Genomic DNA, 25243 nt, shown 5'->3' on the forward strand with positions numbered 1-25243 from the left:
ATAGACAATAGAGATTTTTGACACCTATTCATCCTTATAATTTATGTCACTATTATCTCACATTGTACTGTGGCCAAAATAATGTTTTAGATCATCATTTGTTCCACAGTGGAAAATAAAATAAATGAATGCATAAATATCTAAATGTGTCCTGTAGAACCAAAAGATTAATTTACCCTCCATTGTGATATGCAAGAAATATATATAATATACATGAAAATGTATTTTTACCCATAGCCAATCACATGACCACATAACGTCTTGCAGCTGATTTAGTCGTACAAGGTGAAGGCATGAGAGTAAACATTAAGAAAAAAGGAACAAAATGAGTCTCTAATGGTGAAAAGACCATTCTTAATCAAATCAACTATCAATCAATCAACATGACTGGAGATATATTAGGAAGCATGTAAACAAAGCCTCTGTGGTTTCACACAGCGTGAGTCTTAATAACCTTTGTTTCAGTGTAGTGAGGCACTGGGTGAAGCTAAATGGTTTTAGTGTACTTGGCAGAATTATTTTTCTAACTGTTATACAATTACTGTTCATGTGATTAGGGAAGGTAAAAGGTTAATTTAGGTTGTGTTTAATGCTACTAAAAATGTAGCATTCATTTTTTCAAAGGTAAGTAAAAACGTATTTGAATACAGCAGTTTAGCTTTTCTATGTCTGTTTCATGTAAGAAATGTATTGGATTTGAGCAGGGCCATATTTGTGTGTGTACCTGTTTATTAGTAGTCAGGTTGTAGGTCTGTCACTACTGAGTTGAGTCCATGATAATGCTCCTGTAGTGGTTGGCGGTAGTAGATGTCCGCCTGCAGGCGGACCACTGCAGTTCTAACTGTTAATGGTTAGATGTATGTCTGACAAGTCACAATGTCAACTATAAGAAGGTTCACTGTCCAGAAGGGACACTAGTGTAGAGATGTGGCAAACATGCTGCCACAGTACGCAGCATTATTTCCAATAGCTTCAGTGCACAAGATAACTGCTGGTAATACCATATATATGTGAAACACACAGGATAGTACACAGTAATAAGACAGCTTTGGCTTAGCTGTGGTGTTGGTAGAGGTTGTGTTTGTTTTTTATGTGAATTAGCCTAAGGTGGAATTTTCCCTGGGCTGCCAGTCATCATGCTAAGCTTCTTCACTTTGAGGACATTCACACATACAGATTCAAAAGCGTGGACCGGCAACAGCTGCCATTCATTGTCAATAGAGCAGCCTTTACACCTGAGTGTAACCGGAGAAACCACAGATTCAACAGGAGCCCAACTAAACTACAGGGGAAAGCTAAGGGGTGATTTTGCTCTTCGTGCAAAAAGGTGGCACAAAACCCTGGACCCCTTGATTATGCATCTTATCTTTTGACGCAGTTCTCTTCAGTAAACTATCCAATGTGAAGGAAAAATTCAGTTTTCCACAATTCTTCTATGTGTAATATAAATGACCAGGTACAGTGAAGAGTTGTTGAAGAGTTGGGCAGACCACACCCCTACACCCAGCTACTGTATGTGTGAGCGCACTATTATCAAAAGTGAATAGTATAAGACACAGCGGTTGTATAGAAGGCTAACCCCTGCTTTTCTTTTCTTTTGGGGGGTGTCTCCTGCCTCCCCCTTGGATTACTTAAAAGGAATAATTTATTCATTGTTCAATGAGAAAGCAGATACACTGAGCTGTGCTGGTTGTTCACAGGCCTTATGTGCATTGAAGAGAATCCTGTACATTTGTTGCACTGCAGCTTAAAGTTGCTGGATCAGTGTGCTGATAGAGGGTCCCTTTTTTAGTCAGGTTTGTTAGTCAGCAAGTTAATCTCCCCAAAAAGGCCAAAAAAGCAGATTCTAAAAACAAAACAGGATGCAGCCTTATTTTCCACATCCTAAGACCTAAGCTTAAAGACGGGACCATGTAATAGGACAAATGTGTTGGTGGTCTGCAGCATTGCCTGCACGCAGACATACACACACTCCCCCTGAAACCCCCCACTTACAGAAAACCTCTCCGACCTTCTTTCTAATTAGACTTTGGGGTGAAGGGAGAGAATAGGTGGGGGTGGTTATGGGGGTTGGAGTAGAGGTAGGAGGCGTAAGTCTGACGTTTTTTTTTTCTTCAGGAAGATTCCCAAGACACAGTGGGGAGGACTGGTTTCTTTGGCTATGCTCACAAAAGAGTTTCCTGTGTAGCTGGACGGTCCCTGCACTTCTTTTGTGATTTCGCTGTCACAAGATGCAGAGTTGTGGGAATATTACAAACAACTTTAAATTTGTGGTACTGTACCATCTGCAGCAAACTACCGTGTGCTCGACAAGTTCAGCTATTTCTGTGGAGCTATCTTTCTATTCATAGAAACTTTTAGAAACAGTTCTTGGATCCTTATAGTACTGTAAAAAATTACATAACATTAGCTATCAAAAAAAGGAAAATAAAGTTTTACAGTAGGCATCATTAATCAGCATTTTCATTCTAAAGCGGGTGACAGCTTTTGTTTGCCTTTACACTGTTGAATAGAACTGTGAACTAGATTGGAAATAGTACAAATGGCACAATCACGCCATACTGGCATTTATATGGGCACAAACTGCTAAATGAGTGCTTGTGGTCAAGATTCACTTCACTACAGATGAAAGTAATTTATGAGCTATATAATATATTTGTTTTCCAGCTATGTTTAGCTTTCCTGGCAGTTTGATAGCGATGTTCCTGTTAGCAACTCAGTGTGTACAGATTAAAAGTGCACAGTAAAATTAAACGCGTAGAGTTGTTCCCATAAGTGAGGAGCACAATAAAGTCAAAGCTTTTTTATCAAAACCAGTAAAGTGCAATATTATATTGTGGTAACTTTAATTATAAAAGGTGATAATGATAAAATGAACACTGTTGTTTTTTGTATTGTTTTTGTTTTCTTTTGTTTGTTTGTTTTACCTTTGATTGATGTTTAAATCTAATGTATTATCAGGAGACTATAACTCTAAATTAACATATGGGCCAGAATTTTTTTTTTTTAAATGACAGGGGTCCTCCCAATATAAACTTTTGATTGCTCTTTTGTTCTTTAATCACAAATAGCTAAACAATTTCAGGTAAACATTAAATCTAGATCTGTTACAAATAATTGATTCTGTTGATTGATATAAATTTAATGGGAACCATTTTGGTAATCAGATAATGACTTAGTAATAATTACTTAATTTTTCTATGGGTCTCCATGGACAGTCACAAGCACAACACCGAAAAGACATCACTTTGGCCTGTAGGAAATTAGGACAGCCATCTTTCACTGTTTTCTGACATTTTATAGACTGGTGATTAGCAACAACACACACAATTGCACAATTTGCACAATTAGCTAATGAAATTTAAAAAAGACTTGTAGGGCCAATGGTATCTATTTAATGATCAGGATGTTCTAACTTTTAGAAGACCTGTATATGCTCTCTTTTCAGTTTATATCTGTGCCCTTTTTTACTCAGTTTGACCTGACCAGCAGGAGTCAGGATGAACAGGAAAACATCAGAAGACCTTGAGGAGCAAAGACATCAGGTCGGTGTGTATAAGAGGTATAACAGTCATGAAATTTATCATAACTTGATTTATAGCAACATGTATGAAAGAAAAATGAAAGAACACACTTGTCTTTGTCCGTAGCCATATACATAATATATATGCACATTTGTACCACATATTTCACAAATTTCAAAATATTTCACAACAACAGCACCAAAGAGCTTTGAACTGATTCCTCAAATCTGCTAATACAGTCATTCATTCATAACGTTTCACAAACTAATAATCTATTAATTACAGAAGTGAATAATTTACAATAAAATAACAATTTCAAGGTACATTTCTCATTTCCAGTACTTTTATTCTACAATAATTCCATTCAGTCTTCACATGCCCTAATAGTTTAATAAAGACTGTTGATTTTGAAAATGTCACACAGGAAGGAAAGGTTATCATATTGTCTTGATCACTGAAAAACCTGTAACCTTGTAGTGTTCCACTAAGCTAACAGCGCACTAATGCTGAGAAGTGTTTCTCGGGACTCCCTATTTCAGCAACCCTCCCCGTGCTTAGCTCCTGTACAGAATAGAACTGTACACCACCAGTCTGTCAACTCCTAGCTGAATTAATATCACAGGCAAAAAAGTCAGGTACTGCATAAGACGAAAATGCCACAAAGAGACTTTTGTTGTAAAATGTTAACATCCTCACCAAACCGTAAAGAAAACAACACTGGACAACTCAACCATCGTACTGTATGACAACACCTTCTCTGCTTTATGTTTTGGTTTGGTCCAAACCTAATACAAACAGATATAAAAAAGATCTTTTTGTAAGCTGAAATTTTGTGGCACATCTGCATAAGCAAATTGCATACACGTCTAATGCCTTGGGTTTTGCGCTGACACTGGCCTTGCAGTGACCTTCAAACAGAGGCACTTTTTTTCTATGTTGAAGCATGGCCTTGCGTGTTCATTCATAATGCTGCATTTTCAATTTGAAATGTTGTGATTTGCTGATTGCATCTCACAAACTGCTGCTGATGATGTGTGACAACTCACTTTCTTTTTCTTAATCTACCTACGACGGTGACAAGCATCTACCCAACACAATCAAATAATAAAACACAATTCAGAAAGGTACCATCACTTTAAGCTTTCTGTCACCAATCCTATACTTCCTACTATACACTATGTACCACTTCTCCTGCAGCAGTACAGCATTTTTTGGCCCCTGTATATATTGTTATTTTTGGATTAATAGATAGGACTAATCATCTGTTAAAAAGAAACCTGAACGATTCCTCAGTTATCTCCTCAAACTGTGTTTTTCTAAATATCTACAACAAAGTCCTATTTGAACATTTTGTGCAAAATCACCTTACCATCAACCTGCCTTTGTCAGATTAGCTTGTACTGGTCTTTGTTTTCTTCCTTGAACAAGATGTGCATTTGGAATACATGAACTACCACAGAACATGACACAGAGAGATGAAAGACAAACCAAACAAAGACAGTGAAATCCAAGAAAACAACCAAAATGTGTCCGGTGGAAACAGGAATCCATCTATGTAAAAACAAAATATCATTCCAGAATTTTCTTGTCCACGGTTTCTTTGCCATTGGTCCGCGAATAAGGTTCAAAAGCAGAGGAGCTCAGGTAGCGGGCAGAAAGTTCCTGCAGGTTTCCAGCCAGTGAGCCAGCCATCGACAGGGGGTTAGTGGATATTCGGCCAGTAACGCCACTAAGTAAAGAGGGCATGGGGAAGCTGAAGAGGCTGTGAGCCGCTGGGGAGGTCTGCAGGGCCGCCGCTGTCCCTGAGCTGGTGGCGGTAGGTAGAGGAGGACTGCTGCCTGCCGTGCTGCTGCTGCCGCTGCTACTGCTACCGTTGCTGGCCATAGCCATGGAGGGAGGGCGCAGGGCAGAGCCCAGCGTGCTGCTGCCACAGTGGGGTAGAAGGCCTGGTAAGCCTGGAGGTGTCAACAGCCGGCCCTGCTCCAACAGTCTGAGAACGCTGCAGGTGGCTGCTGTTTCTGAAACCACTGAACGCAGCTCAGAGTCCTTCCCCTGGTCCTTCTTCTGTTTAGTGCGCCGGTTCTGGAACCAGACCTTCACCTGGACAGAAACAAAGGTGAAAGAAAGCTAATGTACAGTATATGCTTCAATTATTCTGAAATACTACAAATAGTTCTTTACTTGATGGCACTGAAGTAGGATTACTTTCCTGCAGTAATGTACATTTACAGATACTTGCAGTAAAAATGATAAAGTAGCAATAATCCTAATCTCAGTACATGGAGGTAAATAGCTTCATGAACTTTACAACAGTATGTGGTTGCTTTTATCACAAGCCTTTGTTAACACAGCAGACATCACAAAGCATTTTTCCATCCCCCACCACATCCACTTTCACATACTCACTAATGTATAGTAGCTATACATCCACACACACACACACACACACACACACACACACACGCACACACACACACACACACACACACACACACACACACAAAAACACACACAAATGTGTCACAGCAGGTAATGTTTGTAATTGATCAAAAGCTACTGTTAGTGTATTCAGTCATGGAGGAGAGGGCTCACTGTTCACACTAACAGGCCAGATGTTCCTTCAATCAAAACTTCGCTCAGATAGCCTTTCATATGTAAACCACGGCCTTTGCCTTTGTGTGTTATTTGTTTTAAACTGAAATTATTTTCTTATTTATTTACTAATTATTATCTGAGGTTATCAAATTATTGCCAATCCTTTCTCAATATTCTCTTAATGATGTAATTAAATTATTGTATTGAGACAAAAATTATATATAGATATATATAGATATAGATATAGATATAGATAGATATAGATATAGATATAGATATATAGATAGATAGATATGTATATAGACTAAACATTAATTGATTCACTGGAAAGTGAATTTTATTGAAAAAAAAAAAGTTGGCTGTAGGCTTTATTTTACTTCATTTTTCAAATTCAAAATGGCCTCCATTAACTACGACCTTTATGTTAACGTCCTGGACCTTCTTTTAATTAGCACCATGGGATTCCCAGGCTCGGAAAAAGTTGGTTTATTGCATAGAACTTTGAATAGAAATGAAGAAATTCTAAGCCTGAAGATGAGAAGGCTCCTTGATGATGTCTCACAAAACGTCTGATTGACTTATCATTCTTCCACACTTTCACGTAGTTTGTATAAAATGTATAACTGTCGCTACCACGTTCAATTAAACACATTCAAATCATAGGTCTGGCTCATCAATTTACTTATATTGTGATATCCATTGTTCAGTCCTCTTTTGAATTAAACACATATCAGAACTGAAATGCAGGCGTCTTCAGGCTTCTACCTGTAAGTGTCTTGTAATCACACCTGACATATTATATACATGTACCAATGAACAGCAAAGTCTACAGATCAATCTTGCAGGCAGTCCAATCACACTTTAATATTCTATTTTATTTCACTAGATGCTTTATCTCCTCACCAGCTGTAAACAAACATTCTACATCAAGAGAAGAAGCCCTGCTGCTCTATCCAATATTATCTGTTTGTGCGTGAAGACTGCTCAGAGGAGCACCTTGTTCATTTTACATTCTCAGTGCGGAAACGACAAGGTGAAACTGGTAGGTAGTTCAAACAAAGCTGATTAGGTGTCAACACAGCAAATGGCTGTCATTTTTAATGTAACAGCCCATGAGTGCTAGGGAACAAAATGTTAATTTCACCATGTTATTAAAAAGCATTTTATCAGCACAAGAAAAAGCAGACACTGAAAGAAAATCCTGCAGCCTTTGTCCTGCCTAAATGGGGAGCAAAGGTTGTTTTCTCTGTTACCTTTCTGAGAGCCAAATAACATCTTCATACACTCAATTAACTTTATGCGAAAAAAGGAAAGCATTTAAAAAAATATTTTAAACATTTTAAATGTTAAATGGTTCAACCAAATAAGTCAAATTTATTTTTTTATTTTTTATAAAAGGAACACTGTGTGTGGTATAAATAAACAATAAAAAAACTTGTTCGTTGTGGTGTCATTTTGTGAGAAAAAGTTGACCTCCTGCTGGCAAGGTCAAGCTCCTTCAGCCGAATTCAAAGCCCTGACACATTAAGTCCGAAGACCAGGCCGATGTCACTGTTAGCCATTTTGCACTTTGTGAAAAATAAATAAACAGAAAAATTAAACTGGCTAAAAATCTGGAAAAGCGCTGAAGCAGACGCTACATCCAAATCACATGATAACAGGAGTAAAGCCCACAGTGGACACTGCATGACCCTACACAGCGTTACATATATAGCATAAGGAGGAAGCCCAGCACAGATTTTTTAAAATATGATCAGCTGTCAAACAGAATGCTTATTTCTTTATTTGTCTCAAATTCCGTAATTATATATATGAGTGATGAGTATAACACTTCAAATTGTAAATATATAAAATGCACTATTCAAATAAACAAACTGCTTATATACATAAGCTTATTTGTGTCAGTGAAATGAATTACATTGTAAATGTAAAGTGACCTAATAGACTGTAACATCTGAAGTCAGAAGAAATGAAATAAAAGTATTTAATCAAATTAAATAAAATAAGTGTCTTTGGGAAAAAAACATTTTCCAGTTTACATGAAACAAATCTCAAATTCTTAAATCTAGCGGATGCATACATACCTGAGTTTCAGACAGATTGAGCTGGCGTGCCAGTTCAGTCCGTTCCCTCCCAACCACATACTGGCACCTCTGAAACTCCATCTCTAACCTGTAGAGCTGCTCTGCAGTAAAGGAGGTGCGGGTTCTCTTAGGCCGGTCCAGATCCAGACCCTTCGGCAGAATAATCTCTCGTATAGACCCTTTAGCATCTGCAACCAGAAGCACTTTGAATTAAGCATGTGGAGACAAAGACCAATAAAATACGAATTAAACAAGATAATATACAGAATGAATGCACATGGGTAATTTTCTAAATGTACTATATGTGAATGTTTATGTGAACAAAATATAACATGATTGGCTGAAAGAAAAATGCTGTTTTAACAATTATGTATTACACGAATAAGATGATGAAACCCTACATTTTTACAAAGTTAAATTAATAAAGTTTAAATATGTGACTTCAGGTTAAATACTATAAATAAATAAATGGCAAAAAAACAAACAAAAAAAAAACCCTCCTAAACACCTACTGTTATTTCAATTTTATTGAACAGCTTGTTTGCTTTGTCTACATATACATTTATGTGTGTACAAGGTTCTGACACATGTGTAACTACTAATAATAATTACAGAAACACATAATGAAAACAAATATTGAAACATGATCCAGTTCAATCTCAGCTCATGTCACCACAAATGAGAAATGACAACAATGCGTGTTCTGATCACCTGTGAACACCTTTAAAGTAATAAAGGCAGCAAATACATATCATTTTAAATAATAATAATAATATTGATAATAATAATAATAACAGTGTATTTTTGTTGTAGTTTTGTTTTCTTACATGTTCAGTGTTGGGCAAACACAGAAAATGTTGAATGAAGGAATTTCCATAAATGACTTCCTGATTATGTGACACACCACACAGTATGTGTTGGCATTAACTGTTTATTTAAAACTCATATATCATTCTTTTTTTCCTGCTTCAATATTTTTAATAAAATAGATAATTGTAATATTTTCTTATCCTGTCAGTGTTGTGACTGCAGTATAAACAGTGCAGACCCCTGAAGGCATTTTCCCTAAATGAATTACCCTGAATGTATTTACATTTAAACCGTGACATAAGTAAATGAATTTTGTAAATAAGAAATACTTTGTAAATAATTTTACTTTGACGCTTTTTTTAGACGCTTTGTTGCAGTGGAAAAATAACCATGAACATGAAGAAAGGAATGGCCTAAAATTTTCATTTCTTGCTTTCAATACTAATAATTTTCAGTTCTTTTAAGGGGACATTTGGCTTTTAACTCCACATTCAAAGTTAAGTCAAATAAAAAAAAGATCAACCTCTATTTATTGTGATTGGTATTACAAATGCAGCATTTTACAATTTGATTCCTTAAGACATTTTATTGTTCTTATTCTAAAAAGCATGGGACTCTAACAGCCGTGCAGATTTTGTGTGTTTAATCCATGAGATTTCTAAAGTATAAAACTGCAAGTTCGTAAAAAGATGAAACACAAGCCTTACCTCGAACTAGTATTCTCCGACAGTAGTCTGGGTCCCCTGTGCTCCCTCTGTTTTTCTCGCAGTTGTCCACAGTCCCAGAGGGGGAAAAGGAGTCCTGCTGCTCCTTGAGGAAGCTTTTGGACAAGCTTCCCTGAGAGTCTTTGCCTTCCTTCCCCTCCTTTAGTCCATTCTTCAGCACCATCCCCTCCGTCTCTTGGTTGTATCTGACCTCCATGCTCAGTTTATCCTCTTGGACCCGCGGCTTTTCTTTTTTTCCCTTGTCAGGTGAAAAAAAAAAGGATATCACCGAGACCACTGCACACCAGATCGTCTGGACAGTCTGGGTTTTAGTTTCAAAACTGCACCTTTTAGCAGGGCAGAGTCAGCTATCTAATGGGTTGCCCGACCAAGGAGCCCTATTATCACTGACCAAAGTCCCTTTTCCCAATGATCTTGCAGTTCCTAACGAAACTCAACAGTTATTCAATCTGCCCTTTTCCCCGTTACATACACATCAGGCTGATAGACGATCTCCAAATAATCAGAGCCATGGATGCGCACTCACTGTTTCAATTGATTACGGTAATTTTGCTGCCTCCACATTTGCGTAATCTTGTGAATACACTAAATTGTTTGGGGAAATAGATCAGGTCTTGATAGAGGGTTTGCTCGTCCCGTCCCCTTCAGTTTGCCTGTTCTCAGCCCAGGGAATCAAGACAAATGATTGGTCTTGTCTCGCAACCAAGCCTCTCTGAACCCCACATGATCGCACACAATAACAGGGGTACGACTCTTCCAGACCTGAAAAAAGTTCCAGTGCGCTTCATTCTTCCGTCTGCAGGATACGGCCAGACATTTTTTCCCCAGACTTTTCACTGTGCACCTGTTTGTCACAGCATGTCGGTGAACTTTGATCCCGTTTTTCCCTTTGGCTCTTTCGCCAATCAGCAGAATTCTGCAATGTGCAGATCTCGCCACTATGCTATTGTAGGCATGAGACACTGGAAAAGAGCCAGAGAGGGGAAGAGAGAGATTGGTGAAAAGGATAAGGAGCAAATCCACGTCGATCAAAATTCATGAAGCCAACGACGGCCCAGTCAGTTTCAGCCATGCATCGACGCCAAGCTCTGCTGTAACGGGGAATTGTTTTAACGTTTCCTTTGTCGTCCCGTGTTCATTCAGGGAGAAATCTAGAGCAAACCATGAGGTCCTGGCTGCTAATGCAACATTCTTCAGTATTGTGATGATTGCACCCCAGAAGCCATCTTCAGCTCTTATAATCTTAACCTGCACATTTGAAAAAAACAAAAAGGGGAACAAAACTTGTCATTAGTGCTTAGGCTGCCTGCACTCTCTCACATATACATACCCCTGGAATGGCCCCTACCTCTCTTCTCCACTCGCCTTCCAGCCCACTACCCACCCACCCAACCACCAACTCTTAGCTATTTTCATTGTCAGTGCAACAATATCTCTGAACACAGCAGTGGCCAGTAATCCAATAAGACCATTGATTAGGCCACAATGATTCAATTCAAATCAGTGGCCTAGTGCAAGGAACATTCTCTGGCCCTTCTTGTCACCTTAGCTGACCAGAAGCCCTCTTCAAATTGCCCCCCTCCCTGAGTGCCATTCATGCCTTTATGGAAAACAGAGAGGAAAAGGAGTGAAAGATGGCAATTATCTAATTGGACTATTAACAAATAATTCTGCGAGTGTGGCTGCCCGGCAGCAGTCTCGGGGTGGGTTTAAGGGCCGCATGTTGGACTAACTTTATTCACTGAGTGTTTGGGGGCTGCTGCTTGGAGTGGGACAGGGGCTATTGTTTGAGAAAGGTAAAAAGAAGGCTATAAAGGGAGCCACTGAAGGGGACCTGGGCTTCTCAAGCTGCAGTGCAGAACCCCATCCTGGGAAATAGATTGAGGATGCAGAGTCTTGGGCTCTCACTGACACACAATGGCTGAGGAGGAGAAAAGACTGTTGTTTTGAGTTTCTGCATCCCCAAAAATATCTGATGCAATGTGCAAACAATACTGCATGTATGCTGTATATCAGCATATAATCTCTTTGACAACTCGCAGATTGCTCAACAGTAAATTACCAGCACAGCGTTTCAAGTGATTTCATGACCATCAGTCAGTAAAATAAAAGCATATTGCAAAGTCTGTTATCTATGTTACTACATTACACTGCAAATCTGTATTCAAATATTAAAAGTGTGTATTAAACATTAGAAAGCAAAAACTACATTTATATTCTAGTCTGTACATGAATTTGAGAGATAGTTTTCACTTGCAGCTAAAGGATCTCTATAGCATATGCGTAGGATTAGCTATACACACACAGCCTAAGGATTCCATATACCATCAGTTAATGATACCTTAGACTATCTGTGAATAGAGTATTGTAAATTTAATACTGATTGAAATTAGCAGTATAACGCTAAGGAAAATATACTTTTTTTCTCTAACAAGAATTCCAACTGAGTGGCAGGGAGGTGTTTCAATCTTCTAATGATGCAATTAGAAAGACTCAGACAAGGACTGGATGTTGAGATTGTCCAGTGGAACCGTGAGGCTGCAGCAGGTCTCCTACTGGTGCTAAAGTCTTTACAACTCAGAGATACATGTTTCCTCTTTCACTTGATGTTTTGCTCAATATGGACAAATTAGCAGTTAACATTAATTAGTGAATTGTTCAGTGAGAAACTTGTCATTACACTTTCAGTCTGATGGGTTTGTTGCCAGTCCACCCGTGTGCAGACTGAATTCAAAACACCTTGTATGTGATTGTGTTCAGTATACTGTATCCACTTCAACATGTTGACTTTGGGTGATCTGCAGAGAAATAGCAAACAAATATCGTAATCACACCAGGGGCCAGGACCAGCCCCCGATTTCATGTTGTTTCAGTTTATAATGACGTTTTACATTTTTTAAATAATTTAGTTAATATAATTAAATTAATTTTTGAATTTAATATTACTTCATGCTATTTTTATTCATAGCCCTCCTTCATTTATCAGACGTTTGCATTGCGTTTGTGCAGTGTGATGATCGATCAATTGTACAAAACAAACAGAACTGGCCGACACAGAAGTGACCTCCCGAGTAATTGAACCAAAGAGCCATAATTTTCCTCCTGTTAGGACTTGAACAGGTAGTTGAAGTATTGCAGTTTCAGATTTTGTTACATCTGATAAGCGCTAAGAAAGCCTCCATAATGTATGACATAGCAAGTTTTGGGTAAACCTTATTCTTGCTGTATATAGCAGTTATGGTGTATAGCCTTGCCTTTCATACAATCTAATTTAACACAAGGGTGCCTTCAATTGGCCTTCAATTTTTCCTCTATGACGATTCACGGGGCTTGAATATTATTCCTTTATATTCTGTATATATGCTAGAACCCCCACCACCACCCATACAGAGCTCTGAAATGAGGTGATCATTTTAACACAAGAATTCAGTGACACTCTTTAAAATACTGTGCTTTGCGCTGTTCTGTAATGTGACTTGACTGCGGTGGAAATTAAAGCTGCTCTCGAGACACATTTAATGTCTGGTTAGAAATAAATGTGTCCCAGGAAATCAAATCAAACCCTTCACTGATGCGGGCGACCGGACAGAATGATGGGGTGAAATTTCAAGGTATTTTCAAAGAGGAAATTGTTGCTTTGGTTGCAGGACCTGCTGAGATGCTGGCATGTTTATGTGTAACACCTTCTCCTCCACTGTGACTGTGTCACACACACACACACAGTCAGAGCAAACAGAGAAACTACTATCACTCTAACATCTTATTAATTCTTACTGTAATTGCCATATATGTGCTCTTCAGAGTTCTGATATCCGGAGCCAGGACCACATGGCACTTTGTGGCAGAGGTTTTAAGGCTGTTTAATACGAGGTAGGTTGCTGCGGAGAGCACAGGTTTTGGAAGCCTCGATGTCTGGTTGACAACACGGTAGCTCGAGAAGAATGGTTACATTCAAAGCCCTGCTTTAGGTTTACAAATGTGGTGATTATGTTTCACAGTAAGAGAGCAAGCTGTTCTTGATCCCTCCAAATAAAGAACCTGTTTACATCTGTGGCACAGGGCTACACTGGCAGCTCAGCTCAAAAATTGTTGAGCGCTGATGGTTCTCATTGCAAGCCTGGAATTTGTATCCTTTTTCCCCTTTTGGATCCAAATCATTGATGCCTTATACATATTATGTTTTAACTCTGAGTAGCTAATAATTGGGATTGATTGTTGTGTTCTGGTTTCTGGAGTAGGAACTCAGGTCAGTCACAACTCTGTTGTTAACGGACACCGAGGGCGTCCAGATAATCTGCTCAGCTAATGATGAGATGTAGACAAGGCGCAGTTACAATAGTGTTGTTTGTTAAAGCCGTGGAAGGACTGGAGTAAAGTGTGTAGATGTAATAATCTGCAGATTTTAACAAGGAAAATGTGGACATGACAGTCCATAAAGAATTATGGTGGAGCATTTTGTTTTATCATTGAATCTCATAAAAAGATCAAATCAAGCAATAAATGTATCTTACTAACAAGTGTGTGTGTGTGCGTGTGTGTGTGTGTGTGGTATTATCAAAAGCTGTTCACACACTAACTTGTGAACACTCACCTTCGTTGTGGGAACTAAATACTGTTCCTACTGTGTAAGTGATTGTCTTATTGAGTGACGATGGAAGTAAAGCAAATAGACACACATAAACACAGCACATTAGGTTATTGACTGCCTAGACAGTAAATGCAGTAACTATAATGCTGCCCTGCTCTCAGTGGTACAGACTTAAACGACATAAACATATGGTTTTGGATCACATGTTACCATCTACACTAAGATTTAAACTGCTTCTCTAAGGTTGCTTGGATTCCACAAGCCTTAAGCAAATGATCTGCTCTTATAGAGACTAATGTACTGCAGAGCCCAGAGGTCTTGTATTTATGGCAGTACATGTAATTTTGTCATTTTAAAGGCAGAAAATATTTGTCTAGTGCACTAATCCGCTGTTGACAATACAATATTTTAAGTGTGACATACCAGACAGCCTAAAACCTGCAACAAAGCCATAACAGTAATTGATTTTTTCTGTACGTACTCTGTGAGTGGTTTTAGATAACACTCTTTTGTCCCGCAGACAGCGCCTTGTTGTAATAATTGTCACAGGTGTAATTTGAGCAGTTCCTTTGTATCTCTGCAACAGTTACGTCTCCATTGGCAGTTGTGATGTGCATCGAGACTAAAGCGTGAGCAGAACAATGGAAAGCATCATAAAAGCTTTGAAAATAAATCATGTTTTTTTTTTCTTCTCTTCTTTCAGCACTCAGCCTGCTATTTCTCACAACACAGATGGATTTGTAGTTTCTTTAAATTGGGACAGAGCTTCTGGGAGTGTTTGGAAACATGGCAGCCTCGACTGCGAAGCTGTGCTGCTCTCTGTTTAACCTCAGCTTAACTGTTTTGAATGATAAAGAATTACTGCAGATTATTCCTGCTGGGAGTTGTAGCGAACAAGTCCCTCACAGCTTTTGAATTGTAACCTCTAAAAACCCGGCATCTCGGGAGTGAGAACCTATGTATTGGCACCAAGCCGCTCGCTCTTCATCTCTCACTCTCTCTAAAATGATTTGTCCCTCTGTCCCTGTAACAGGCTCACATTAGGAGAACATAAACATACTGTAACATTTGGTAAAAACTACAGTATCTATTCTTTTTTCCAGTTGAATTATTTATGGAGTCCCTGAGAGGAGAAATATGCATTAACAATGTGAGATAGCTGTTGCTTTTTTATAATTGTCCTCTCTTTGGATCAGTCTTGGTCCAGTCCTTTGGTTACTTCTCAAGGTGTGGAGCTTTTCTAGTTCTACACTCTAACCAACACTGAGTAGTGCATGTAGACTTGTTTCCAAAAATCTAAAATCAAAATACTGCCATAAAATAGACTCAACAATTACCACATGCAGACAGACATGTACACTGGGACAAAAGTTAAGAAACAGGGGGCTACCAGACACTACTAGCTGTTTACTACAGGACCTAATAGCATTAGATAGTATTACAATAATTTAGGATGATAGTTATATGATCCATATATGATAAAATAATAATATCAATGTTTAATACAAATTCAGCAGTCACTGGTCTCCAAAAGCTGAGGTTGTCCTGTTGTTTGTATGATTCAGTTTTTATTTGTCAAGTTAAATTTATATAGCAGCAAATCACAGGTATTACTAAAAGATTTTCAATCAACAGAGAACCACTGATCTTGAGATGAGAAACGTTCTTTACAAAAACAAGCTGACAAAACAAAATGGACACGAGGATTAACAGTGACATTATTGTATGGAGGAAAAAAAATGACCAAAGGAAGCTAATGTACAAACATGTATAAGGACGATCAGAAAAGACTTAGACCCCAGCACCTCTACTCTGCCACAAGGATGAGGAGAGAAGGACAGACAACGCACACAAAAGAGGCAAGACTCAAGGGACAACACTTAATGTGAAAACGACGGAGCAAATGCCGGCTGAGCTGCCCGAGGACCCACATACAAGATGTCTGAATGAAACACTGTCAAATGTTATTTTTTGGGTGCCTGGTAACTGACTGCATTTGTTGGAGGACTGATCACTTTTACAGTAGGCCTAACAGAAGCCTCTGCAACGTCACAGAAAAGCTGATTAATGAGGAGGTGTTTTATGACAAGCACAGATCCACAGCAAATCTAAAGGATGAGGACAGAAGAAGTACAACGGAAGACAGTAAGTCAGTGCTCATGTGATTTAAACAAAGACATATGCAAGGTAATTAAAACCCATACTGGCTCAGCCATGTACGGAGGGGGAAAGTTCGATTTGATTCCCAAGTTTTGGTATTTTGGACATGAAGAGACTGACATGTTTTCATGCCCCAGTGATGCTGCGGTGTCTTTGCCTCTGTCTCCTGTAGATGATAAGATTTCCGAGTGCGAGGAAAGTGTGGTCGTGTTTTCACTGTCTTACAACGGGTCTCACTTGTGGTCAATCACTTTCCTGCAGACATTCAGCATCAAAGCAAGAAAATCAATCATGGTAAACAGCAGCCGGCTGTCACGACAAAACAAACAAAACAGAGCAGTCATGCAAGCAACAGTGAAAAAATAAGGTATGAGAAAAATTGAGACCTTCATCTGTCCTGTTTTTGCTTTTTGCAATGGCAGCAACATCACTGACAAGTGTTTTAGAAGATGCAGCAGCAGGTTTTTATGAAATAACTCCTACAGGGAGATGGAACGGAATCATACTTGAAGCAAAGGTGGAAGCAGTTAGCAAAAACATATATCACTTTGCTAATCCATTATACCTGTGCATAATTTAGCCGACAGTAAGTGTTTACACATTCTCATATATCCTAAACAAAAGGAAGTGATTCGCTGTGGTAAGGTCTCCTCTAGTCAAAAGATCCTTTTCAGTACAGCTCTGCCACATAAAAGATGTCCTTGCAGCTTCATTAACTTTTGGTATTTAAAAAAACAGCTGCTGCAGATGTTTTTAAGTGATAAAGCCTGGGTAAGTGTCTGTTATTGCTGACATCGCGACACATTTTCATTAAGAATAAGCACTCAGGCATAAGCCCAAAAGTTTCCACTAGCTCATGGTCTTCCTCTTCATATATGTGGCCGTCCTTATGATCTAAATAACTATTGCCTGATCTAAAAGCTACTCTAATTGATAACAATTTTAGAAGCGTTAATTAACAGTGTAAGGAGTGGGGGAATTTCTAAATGATTTGTGTTGTAGATGATGAAGTGTCTCTCATTAATAAAGCCCATTATGATTCTCATGGCATTTTGTTCAGTCAATTTAAAAAAATTGTATACATGCACAATATAGTGTTGGTCAAGGTTGGTCAACATGTTTTATAAATACTGATTATTAATACTAATACTAAAAACTGAAACCAGTTTTTTCTTGCAAACCAACATGGTAATCGCTTAAGCTACACTGTTGTCAGATACACACATTAAAACAAGACAAACAGCTACTGAAATGAAGCACAGTGGGTTATACATTAGTTTATAAGCAGAAGCCGGCACATTAAAAACAAACAAAATAACATTACAAATGTCCATTTAAATAATGCTACATTTAAAACCTTTATTCTCAGGTTCATTCATGCCGGTAAACATTCAGCATGCCTGATTGTGCTTTAAAGAGTGTCGATAAATGCAGTCGCGTTTCTAAAAGAACATTACAAATATAACAGAAACAATGTGGCAGTAAATGAATTGGTTGAAAGACATTTTGGAAATTGATTAATCAACCTAAAAATTATCAGCTAAAATGTGTGGCTGTCTAAATTCTTCCAAACATTTTGTTTCTGTTTTCTCTCAGTAGCAACACAACATTTTTAGCCGGATAAAACAAGGTTGTGTTGTATTTTTTTAGTTTATTCATTTATTTATTTTTTACATTTTATAGTCTTTGCAAAGTGATTATTTAATAATGCTGGATTAGATAGTGAAATCAAGACCTTTGCCAGTGTGTTACTTCAGAATATTTTTGCTTATTAGTTTACCTTTAAGAAACTAATAAACAACTATTAACGAATTTATTTAATAAGTATCATATGAACCAGCATATCGTGATTCTTGAGGGAGAAAAACTGAATTACTCCAATAAAATAATAGAATTATGTTATTAAAACATCCATACACAACACTGTAGTCAGGAAATCTGTGTCTCTATCTCAGTTGTATCTAGGACCCTGACCCTGAGCGACCTCAAATGCATTTCCAAGCTGTTTCATAAAATTGAACCGACCGAGACGCTCCACACTACCCTGTCTCCTTGATCACAGCATTACACAGGTTATAATATTTACTTTATGAAACAGCAACCTTGAACTTCTCCTTTCCTCTAACTAATTTGCTAAATGGTTGATCAAACATCTTGTTTGATTTACATGTAATCATGGTCTGATTTGCTATTCTGCCAGTCCAAAATCAAAAGGCCAATTCACCACTATAAATTATTATGCTGGAATACACATTCAGAGATTTGCATACGAAGCCTTGGTTTGTGTGCCAGGGGGCTGTTAGACAGAGAATCACAGAATCAGATTGCTAGGATTTGGTAATGTTTCAGTTTAGGTGTAAATGTGTGACTGTCAAGCCTCTGGGGACCTCATGTGGCTTCTGAAGGTAGTACTCCTCAACTTAGTCAAAGGCTAAGAGCATGAAGAACCACATTAGCCTGTAATTGGAGAGTAAACTGGAGAGCTGGGCCAAATCAGTGGTAGCATGGGTACATCTACTACAACCAGAAAATAGTTGGAGAATTGTATCAAAGCCTTTGTGGCAGCAGAAGCAGCTGTAGCTTTTCTCACTTGTCGTGTATTTATCAAACTCAAGCATCATGGAAAGGCTAAAGCAAAAAGGCTTATTTTGTTACCATTTTGGCATAGATTGAACATGCTGCTGCTGCCTCTTTCACAAAATGAATACAAATGCCATTTTTAGAAAAGTTGTTAACCAATTTCAGTGATTTGTGAACTCGCTGGAACCTTTATTTATCTGACAGGTAGTAAAATACTTTCAGTGTTTCCCTGGCTTTGATGCATCACCTTTTCTTTTAATTACCCTTTTTTTTTCATTGAAGCACACATTAAGATGACATGCAGATTGGTCATTGCTCATCTGTTATAAATACCCCTTTTCATATTAAGTATCATTATGATAGTGGAAAACATGTTACCATGTGTTATTCCAAGCAAAGAATGGCTTTCAAATGTCAAGTTGTGACTACACTGAAGGTTTCTAATGGGCAGTGCAGGGTATTAAAGTACAATAAGGCACAAGTGACCTTACAATCATGCTTGTTCACTCACAGGTGTGTTGGCAAGTGAACACCTGAGGGCGCTAAAACCTCCCCTAGAACGGCCCAAGCCACTGGCATGTGGATGGATCCTGAAATATGAATACTTCTTATCCCATTTGTTCTTATTCAAAGAATGTTGAATGTTGAAAGGAATTACTGGTCACATGAACTACAGTTCTGGAAATGTGTGAGCCACTGAGAATATTGTTGACATTACATTGACCATAAATAGTGTGTGGTAATGTTATGAGGAGGGAGCCTGAGGAGGTTGAGGAGAAGAAAGGTGCTGCCAAGTCAAGTCAAGACAGTGTTCCATCAGCAAAGGTATTATCCAGGTACATAAAGTGCTCTGCAATGACTCGAACTGTAATGTTCAATATAAGAAACCTTTGCCTAAATATTAGTACCACCTGTTAATAACACTAAACATTGTGTACTCACTGAGTTGTTGACAGTTTGTAGCAAGCGAAATAAGCAACTGTTTGTGAATACCTTCAAGGATTCTCCTGTGGGCATTGCGAGACGATGTGTAGACAATGTGTCTGACATGCCATTTATTTTCCATGGCATATGAAAATGAACATCTAATATAATCAGAAAGGCCATAGAGCATAGTGCAGGCAGCAGTTGGCTTATCAGGACTGCAGTACAGGTTTGTGCCTTGTTGTACTGTACAGGATATATTTTTATTGGTTTAAATATACTTTCATACAGATGTCTTCGACCATTGGAAGTTTTTTCATCTCCCCAAAATGTTCACAGTTACAGAGGATCTAAAAAATGACTGGCTTCAGGTCAGAATCAGGGGAACCTATAAATATCAAGGGTTAGGCAGAAGATCAAAATACAAGTGAGCATGTCCAGTTGGCAACAGGTCAGATATCAGGTGCAGAGAATCAGAGGCTGGGGAGTGAATTCATGAGTGAGGTAGCACAAACTGCTAAGGGAATGACGGCCGCAGACCTGCTTATAATGAAGAGGATGAACACAGGTAGAGCTGATCAGGTGATTAGAGAGAGTGAGCAGAGGGAGAGGCACAAACAGAGTGCATCAATCAATCCACAGATGGGCATAGCAGGACGGAGAAGATCTGTACCTCCTCTGGAAAACGGACAAGAGCAGCAGCGGCAGCAGGGAGCGGGGAACGGGGACAAGACGCTGCAGTGAAGACGGAAGTCTTTACTGAAGACCGATACAGTCTGATACAGAATCAATATGATTCTATTTTGTTATTTGTTGTTAATAAATCTTTAAATGAGCTGGTGTGTTTACGGTTTAACCTCCATATGACTCAAATATTAAACTATAAATGTACAACACTGATTAGTCAATAGTGACACAAGACATACATTTAAATATTGATCAGTCCCATATTTTCCTTGTCAGGGCTAAAACACCTGTGCAAATGTAATCTGAAAGAACTGTCACTTAATGGTCTAGTTTGAGTCTAAAATCAAACGTGATCTTCGATTAAATCTGCGCAGAACTTACTCATCTCATCTCAAAGGAGCCCAATATGTGTCTGGATTTAATGATTAATTATTAACTTGATTACAGCTATGATAAATTCATCTGGTTCAAAATGAACTGGAATATTGATTTCTTTTAAACTAAAAATTTTTTTACATTAGAAAGCTCGGAATCTTCTGGATTCTTGCTTTTTTTTCTAGTGTTTTAGAAAAAACCTTGTTCAAAGGGTTCTGGTCTGGATGATGACATCCTGCTTTCTAATTCTGTCAAACTAAGAATTAGATTGTCTTTGTCTTGACTTTAAGGTACATTTTACACATTTGGTATTTGTTGTGCTCACAGAGTGGCTTTGTTCATACAACAGTACATACAACATTTAGCTGAGTGTTCCTAATCTGAAGTTGATATGATACCATCAAAACATCATTTTGTTATGGGTTGGGTTGTGATCAGCTGGTTGTATGAATGCCACACAATAGAAAATAGGACACTACTATTTTCTAACTGGAATGTAGTTGTTTTGGTATCTGTTGAAACCCACAAAAGAATTCAGAATGTTTTTCAGTGCTCTAATGTGTAGTAGATAAAAAAGATTAAATAACTATTAAATGTAAATATACTGTGTTCAGTAACTCTAGATGGTTTTTGCAGCTGCCAGGCTCTTCTAGAGATATGGTGCATGGATACAGTGCCTCTTTGACTGTAGACATTTCATTAGACATGTTGACATGACTTTAAAAATCTTTAGAGCCATAAATGTGGCTGCTCTACACTTTTTCCCTTGTCATGGAAACAGTATAAACACTTCACCATGATTATGAAACCATGACAAATTCTTATCACGAGGAGGAATTATCATGATATATCACAAAATAGTCCTGCACAAAAACAACTTGGTTTAGGCACACACAAGCAACTGATTAGGTTTAGGCACAAAAACTACAGTGTAAGGCTTTAAATGGTGATAAGTATGTCCTCCCTATTGGACATAATGACACTGTTTAATGATCATAGTTAAAATACACAGTGCTTCACATTACACTTGAATGTTGATCTCCTGTGGGGAAGTTCTGGGATTTGTGACCCTACCACCCACCCTGACCTTCTCCCAGCAGGGCCTTTGTCACTCTAAATATTACATGACCCAACTCTCCCCTTTGCTTGTGGTGTAATTACTATGGCTGCCAGCCATTGCTGACAGTATGTTACTGTTGTTTTTTCTAGACATTATTTGGGGTGGCAGCACGTGAGAATCCAAATGTTCAAAGTATCTGGACCAGACAATAATCAGATTATAGCATGTCTGCTATAAGTAAGTAAGTAAGTACAATATCAGTGTAATGTCCAACTGAAATAATAATAGTTCAGGTCATTGTTGAGAGGATTCTCTGTGACCAAGTGCCCATGTTGACAACTTTTCTGTCACCTCACTATGCAGCATACTTTCTGTGCCTTCTACACATCCTACTCTGGTGGGTCATGATGCGTGTCAATAAAATGTTTAGTAATTATTAAGAAAATGCTAGATAGATAACAGGTAGGAAGATAGGAAACAGGTAGCTAGATTGATAGATGTCCTGGCCCCCGCCATTAGTTGATTTCTGTCTGCTTCTCTGTCCTCAGTCAAGTTCACTAGACTACCACCAGATGTCCTCAGACTCTCTTCCTTGTGCACCTGTTCATCTGCCTCTCACCAGACACAACAGATCAGAACAGGTTGTTGTTTAAAAAGCAACCAGTTCTCTTTAGCTTCTGCCTGCATAGTGTTAAAACAAAAGTTGCTATGCACATAAGAAACTAGAACATCTGGTCTGACCATGTGGCACCTCCATTTGTCCAAACCCCCTTGAATCAAGCCCTTACATTGAGTCTCTCTCTCTCACACACACACACACACACACACACACACACACACACACACACACACACACCTTCCAATACCAGCTGCATCCACACAAATCCACTGAATTATGCATGTTATTCACATAGTTAGCTAAACAGAAACATTTTCACACATATTATTGCTTCTTTAGTATGTATTAGTACTAAGTATGATGTTGTAGTATGTTCATATTAAAAAATTGTAATACATTACAACTATTACAACTGGGACAGCATCCCGTCCCCTTGTGACCCTTAAGGATAAGCAAATATGCCTAATGGATGAATGGACAGATGGATGGTCTTATGAGGTCACTGCATACAGGTTATTGCTCGAGGCTTAGGTCTGGGCGCTAAGAAAATGGCTTTCATTAGGGTTATCATCTCCTCTAATAGGTTTAAGACCTGGCCATAGGAGCTTTGAGATTTATGTTCAGTTTAACTTAAATTGTTGTCATGGGGCTTAGCTCACTGATGAGAGGGTGTCTGACACCAGTGCTTGCACATTTTACTGCAGGTTAAATACCTGGGCATTGAGAGGTTAAAGTGCTTTAACAGGTGCAGGAAGACTACCTTCTGTCTAGCTTTGCATTTGAACTGAAAACTTTCTCATTCCAAAACCATATGTCCAGTTCTTTAAAGCAATTTGATCTTAATCACAAGTAAACTAAATTTGAATTCTATTTAGCAATGATCAGGCCAATTTTACAGTGCAGTGTGAATATACTGTACGTATAAACACCAGCAGGGGTGGAATACTATTATTTTCAGTCACACTCTTTGTTTTTGTCAGAATTATTATTTGGGATCCCAGCACCAGAGAGCCCAAGGTAAAAAGAAAAAAAAGTGACAGCCCCCTTTAGAGCTTTGCTTGATATTGTAGCTAAGAAATGAAGGCAAATACACAGTAGATGTCCATGATTATCTCCTTGTACTGCATTGTGAGGGTTGTTATCTCAATTGGTTCACAAGGAGGACTCGACAAACACAACAATTGGTTAGATAAAGGTTTATTTAAGAGACCTGGGTGGCAACACAGAGTACAGAGCACAAACCTAAGACAGGAAACAGGAACTGAATACAGGGAGCAGGCAATGCTGGGAATTGTAGTGTGGTGAGGGGACCGCTAAATAAAGAAAGGCAACAGAACCCAAATAACAGGAGCAACCAGTGATGGGTGATCAAATATAGACAGACTAAGGGAGAAGGGATAAAACGTCAAGGGCAGACATACACTAAACTAAAGAGAGAATCAAAAACAAAGCAGAGTCCAAGGAGGCAACTAGAGTACAAAGAGAGAGGGTCAGAGGGGAATGGCAAGGCCAGGGTACACGGTGATCAGAACAGTTCACAATCCAAAAAGCAGAGTCAGAGTCAGATCAGGGTCAGAGCCAGAGATAGAAGCAGACTTACAAATCCACAGGTAGGGCAAAGGAAAGGAAAGGAAAGGAAAGGAAAGGAAAGGAAAGGAAAGGAAAGGAAAGGAAAGGAAAGGAAAGGAAAGGTCCAGGGTCTGGTAACAATGTAGGTAGGTCAGGAACAATCTGACAGGGAACTGAGGGCTGAAGGGAGCTTATAAAACACAGGGTGAACACAGGTGGAGCTGACCAGTAATTAGCACAGAGGGAATGGAAGAGTGAATCACAGGTGAAGTGGATCAGGTATTGAAGGCAGAGGAGAGTGGAGAGTGAGTCGGTCCATACATGGGCATAGCCGGAAGTGCAACTGTGTGACTTTCTGTTTTATTTCTCATTGTCCGTAAAAGGAACACATAGTGAGAGTGCAATTCCTCCTTGCACTATTCTCTTGAAGTAATGTAATGCAATTAAAAGCACAGTAATGTAATAGCTTGCCCACTGTAGCACCATGTATAATTGAAGCTTGTGCATGCAGCACTGCACTGGTAACTATGCTGATTTAAGTGCTTTTTAAAAAGTGAGCACACACTCCATCACAAACACCAGTAGTTCTCGTAGGAGGAGTGCCTAGGAGGTTCTATTAGTTTGCCAGCGAAGCCCTTCATCATTATCATCATTGAGATGCTTCTGAACAAGGCACCTAACCCCAGCACATCAGACTGATATGACAAACTGGCTATGTTTGATGGCTCCAAAATATACAGTAATACAAAAAGTCACATGGCAACTAAAACAGAATTCAAGCTGAATATGCAGAAATTATGAATTAATTAATCAACAATATTTCCCATAATGTCAGACTGCAGTATTCTTTGAATGATGTACAGGAGGCACTGAGTGTAAAAGGGGATTTATGTTTTTTTGGCACTCCGGCTCTCTCTTGTTTTTATCTACCTCTTAACTGTCC

At 38.6% G+C, this 25243-nt stretch overlaps 1 protein-coding gene across 1 annotated transcript; it reads right to left on the reverse strand.

The window, feature by feature from the left end:
* Nucleotides 1-5070: 5070 nt before the first annotated feature.
* vax1 (ventral anterior homeobox 1) lies at nucleotides 5071-9934 on the reverse strand. The gene is made up of 3 exons (XM_026353750.1): nucleotides 9721-9934; nucleotides 8204-8391; nucleotides 5071-5624 (listed from the first exon to the last, which is right to left on the reverse strand). Exons 1-3 carry the CDS (start codon nucleotides 9932-9934, stop codon nucleotides 5094-5096), a joined length of 933 nt encoding a protein of 310 aa, XP_026209535.1. The 3' UTR covers nucleotides 5071-5093.
* Nucleotides 9935-25243: the final 15309 nt, after the last annotated feature.

The sequence above is a fragment of the Anabas testudineus genome, chromosome 15, assembly GCF_900324465.2.
Source record: "Anabas testudineus chromosome 15, fAnaTes1.2, whole genome shotgun sequence".
NCBI classification, from domain to species: domain Eukaryota; kingdom Metazoa; phylum Chordata; class Actinopteri; order Anabantiformes; family Anabantidae; genus Anabas; species Anabas testudineus.

What these genes read in the sequence shown, in the direction of transcription:
- vax1 (XM_026353750.1), bottom strand. Translation starts at nt 9,934, where the DNA reads ATGGAGGTCAGATACAACCAAGAGACGGAGGGGATGGTGCTGAAGAAT. An exon ending in TCGGAGAATACTAGTTCGAG is followed by an intron (nt 8,392 to 9,720) that starts GTAAGGCTTGTG and finishes TTCTGGTTGCAG; the next exon opens with ATGCTAAAGGGTCTATACGA. An exon ending in TCAATCTGTCTGAAACTCAG is followed by an intron (nt 5,625 to 8,203) that starts GTATGTATGCAT and finishes GTTTCTGTCCAG; the next exon opens with GTGAAGGTCTGGTTCCAGAA.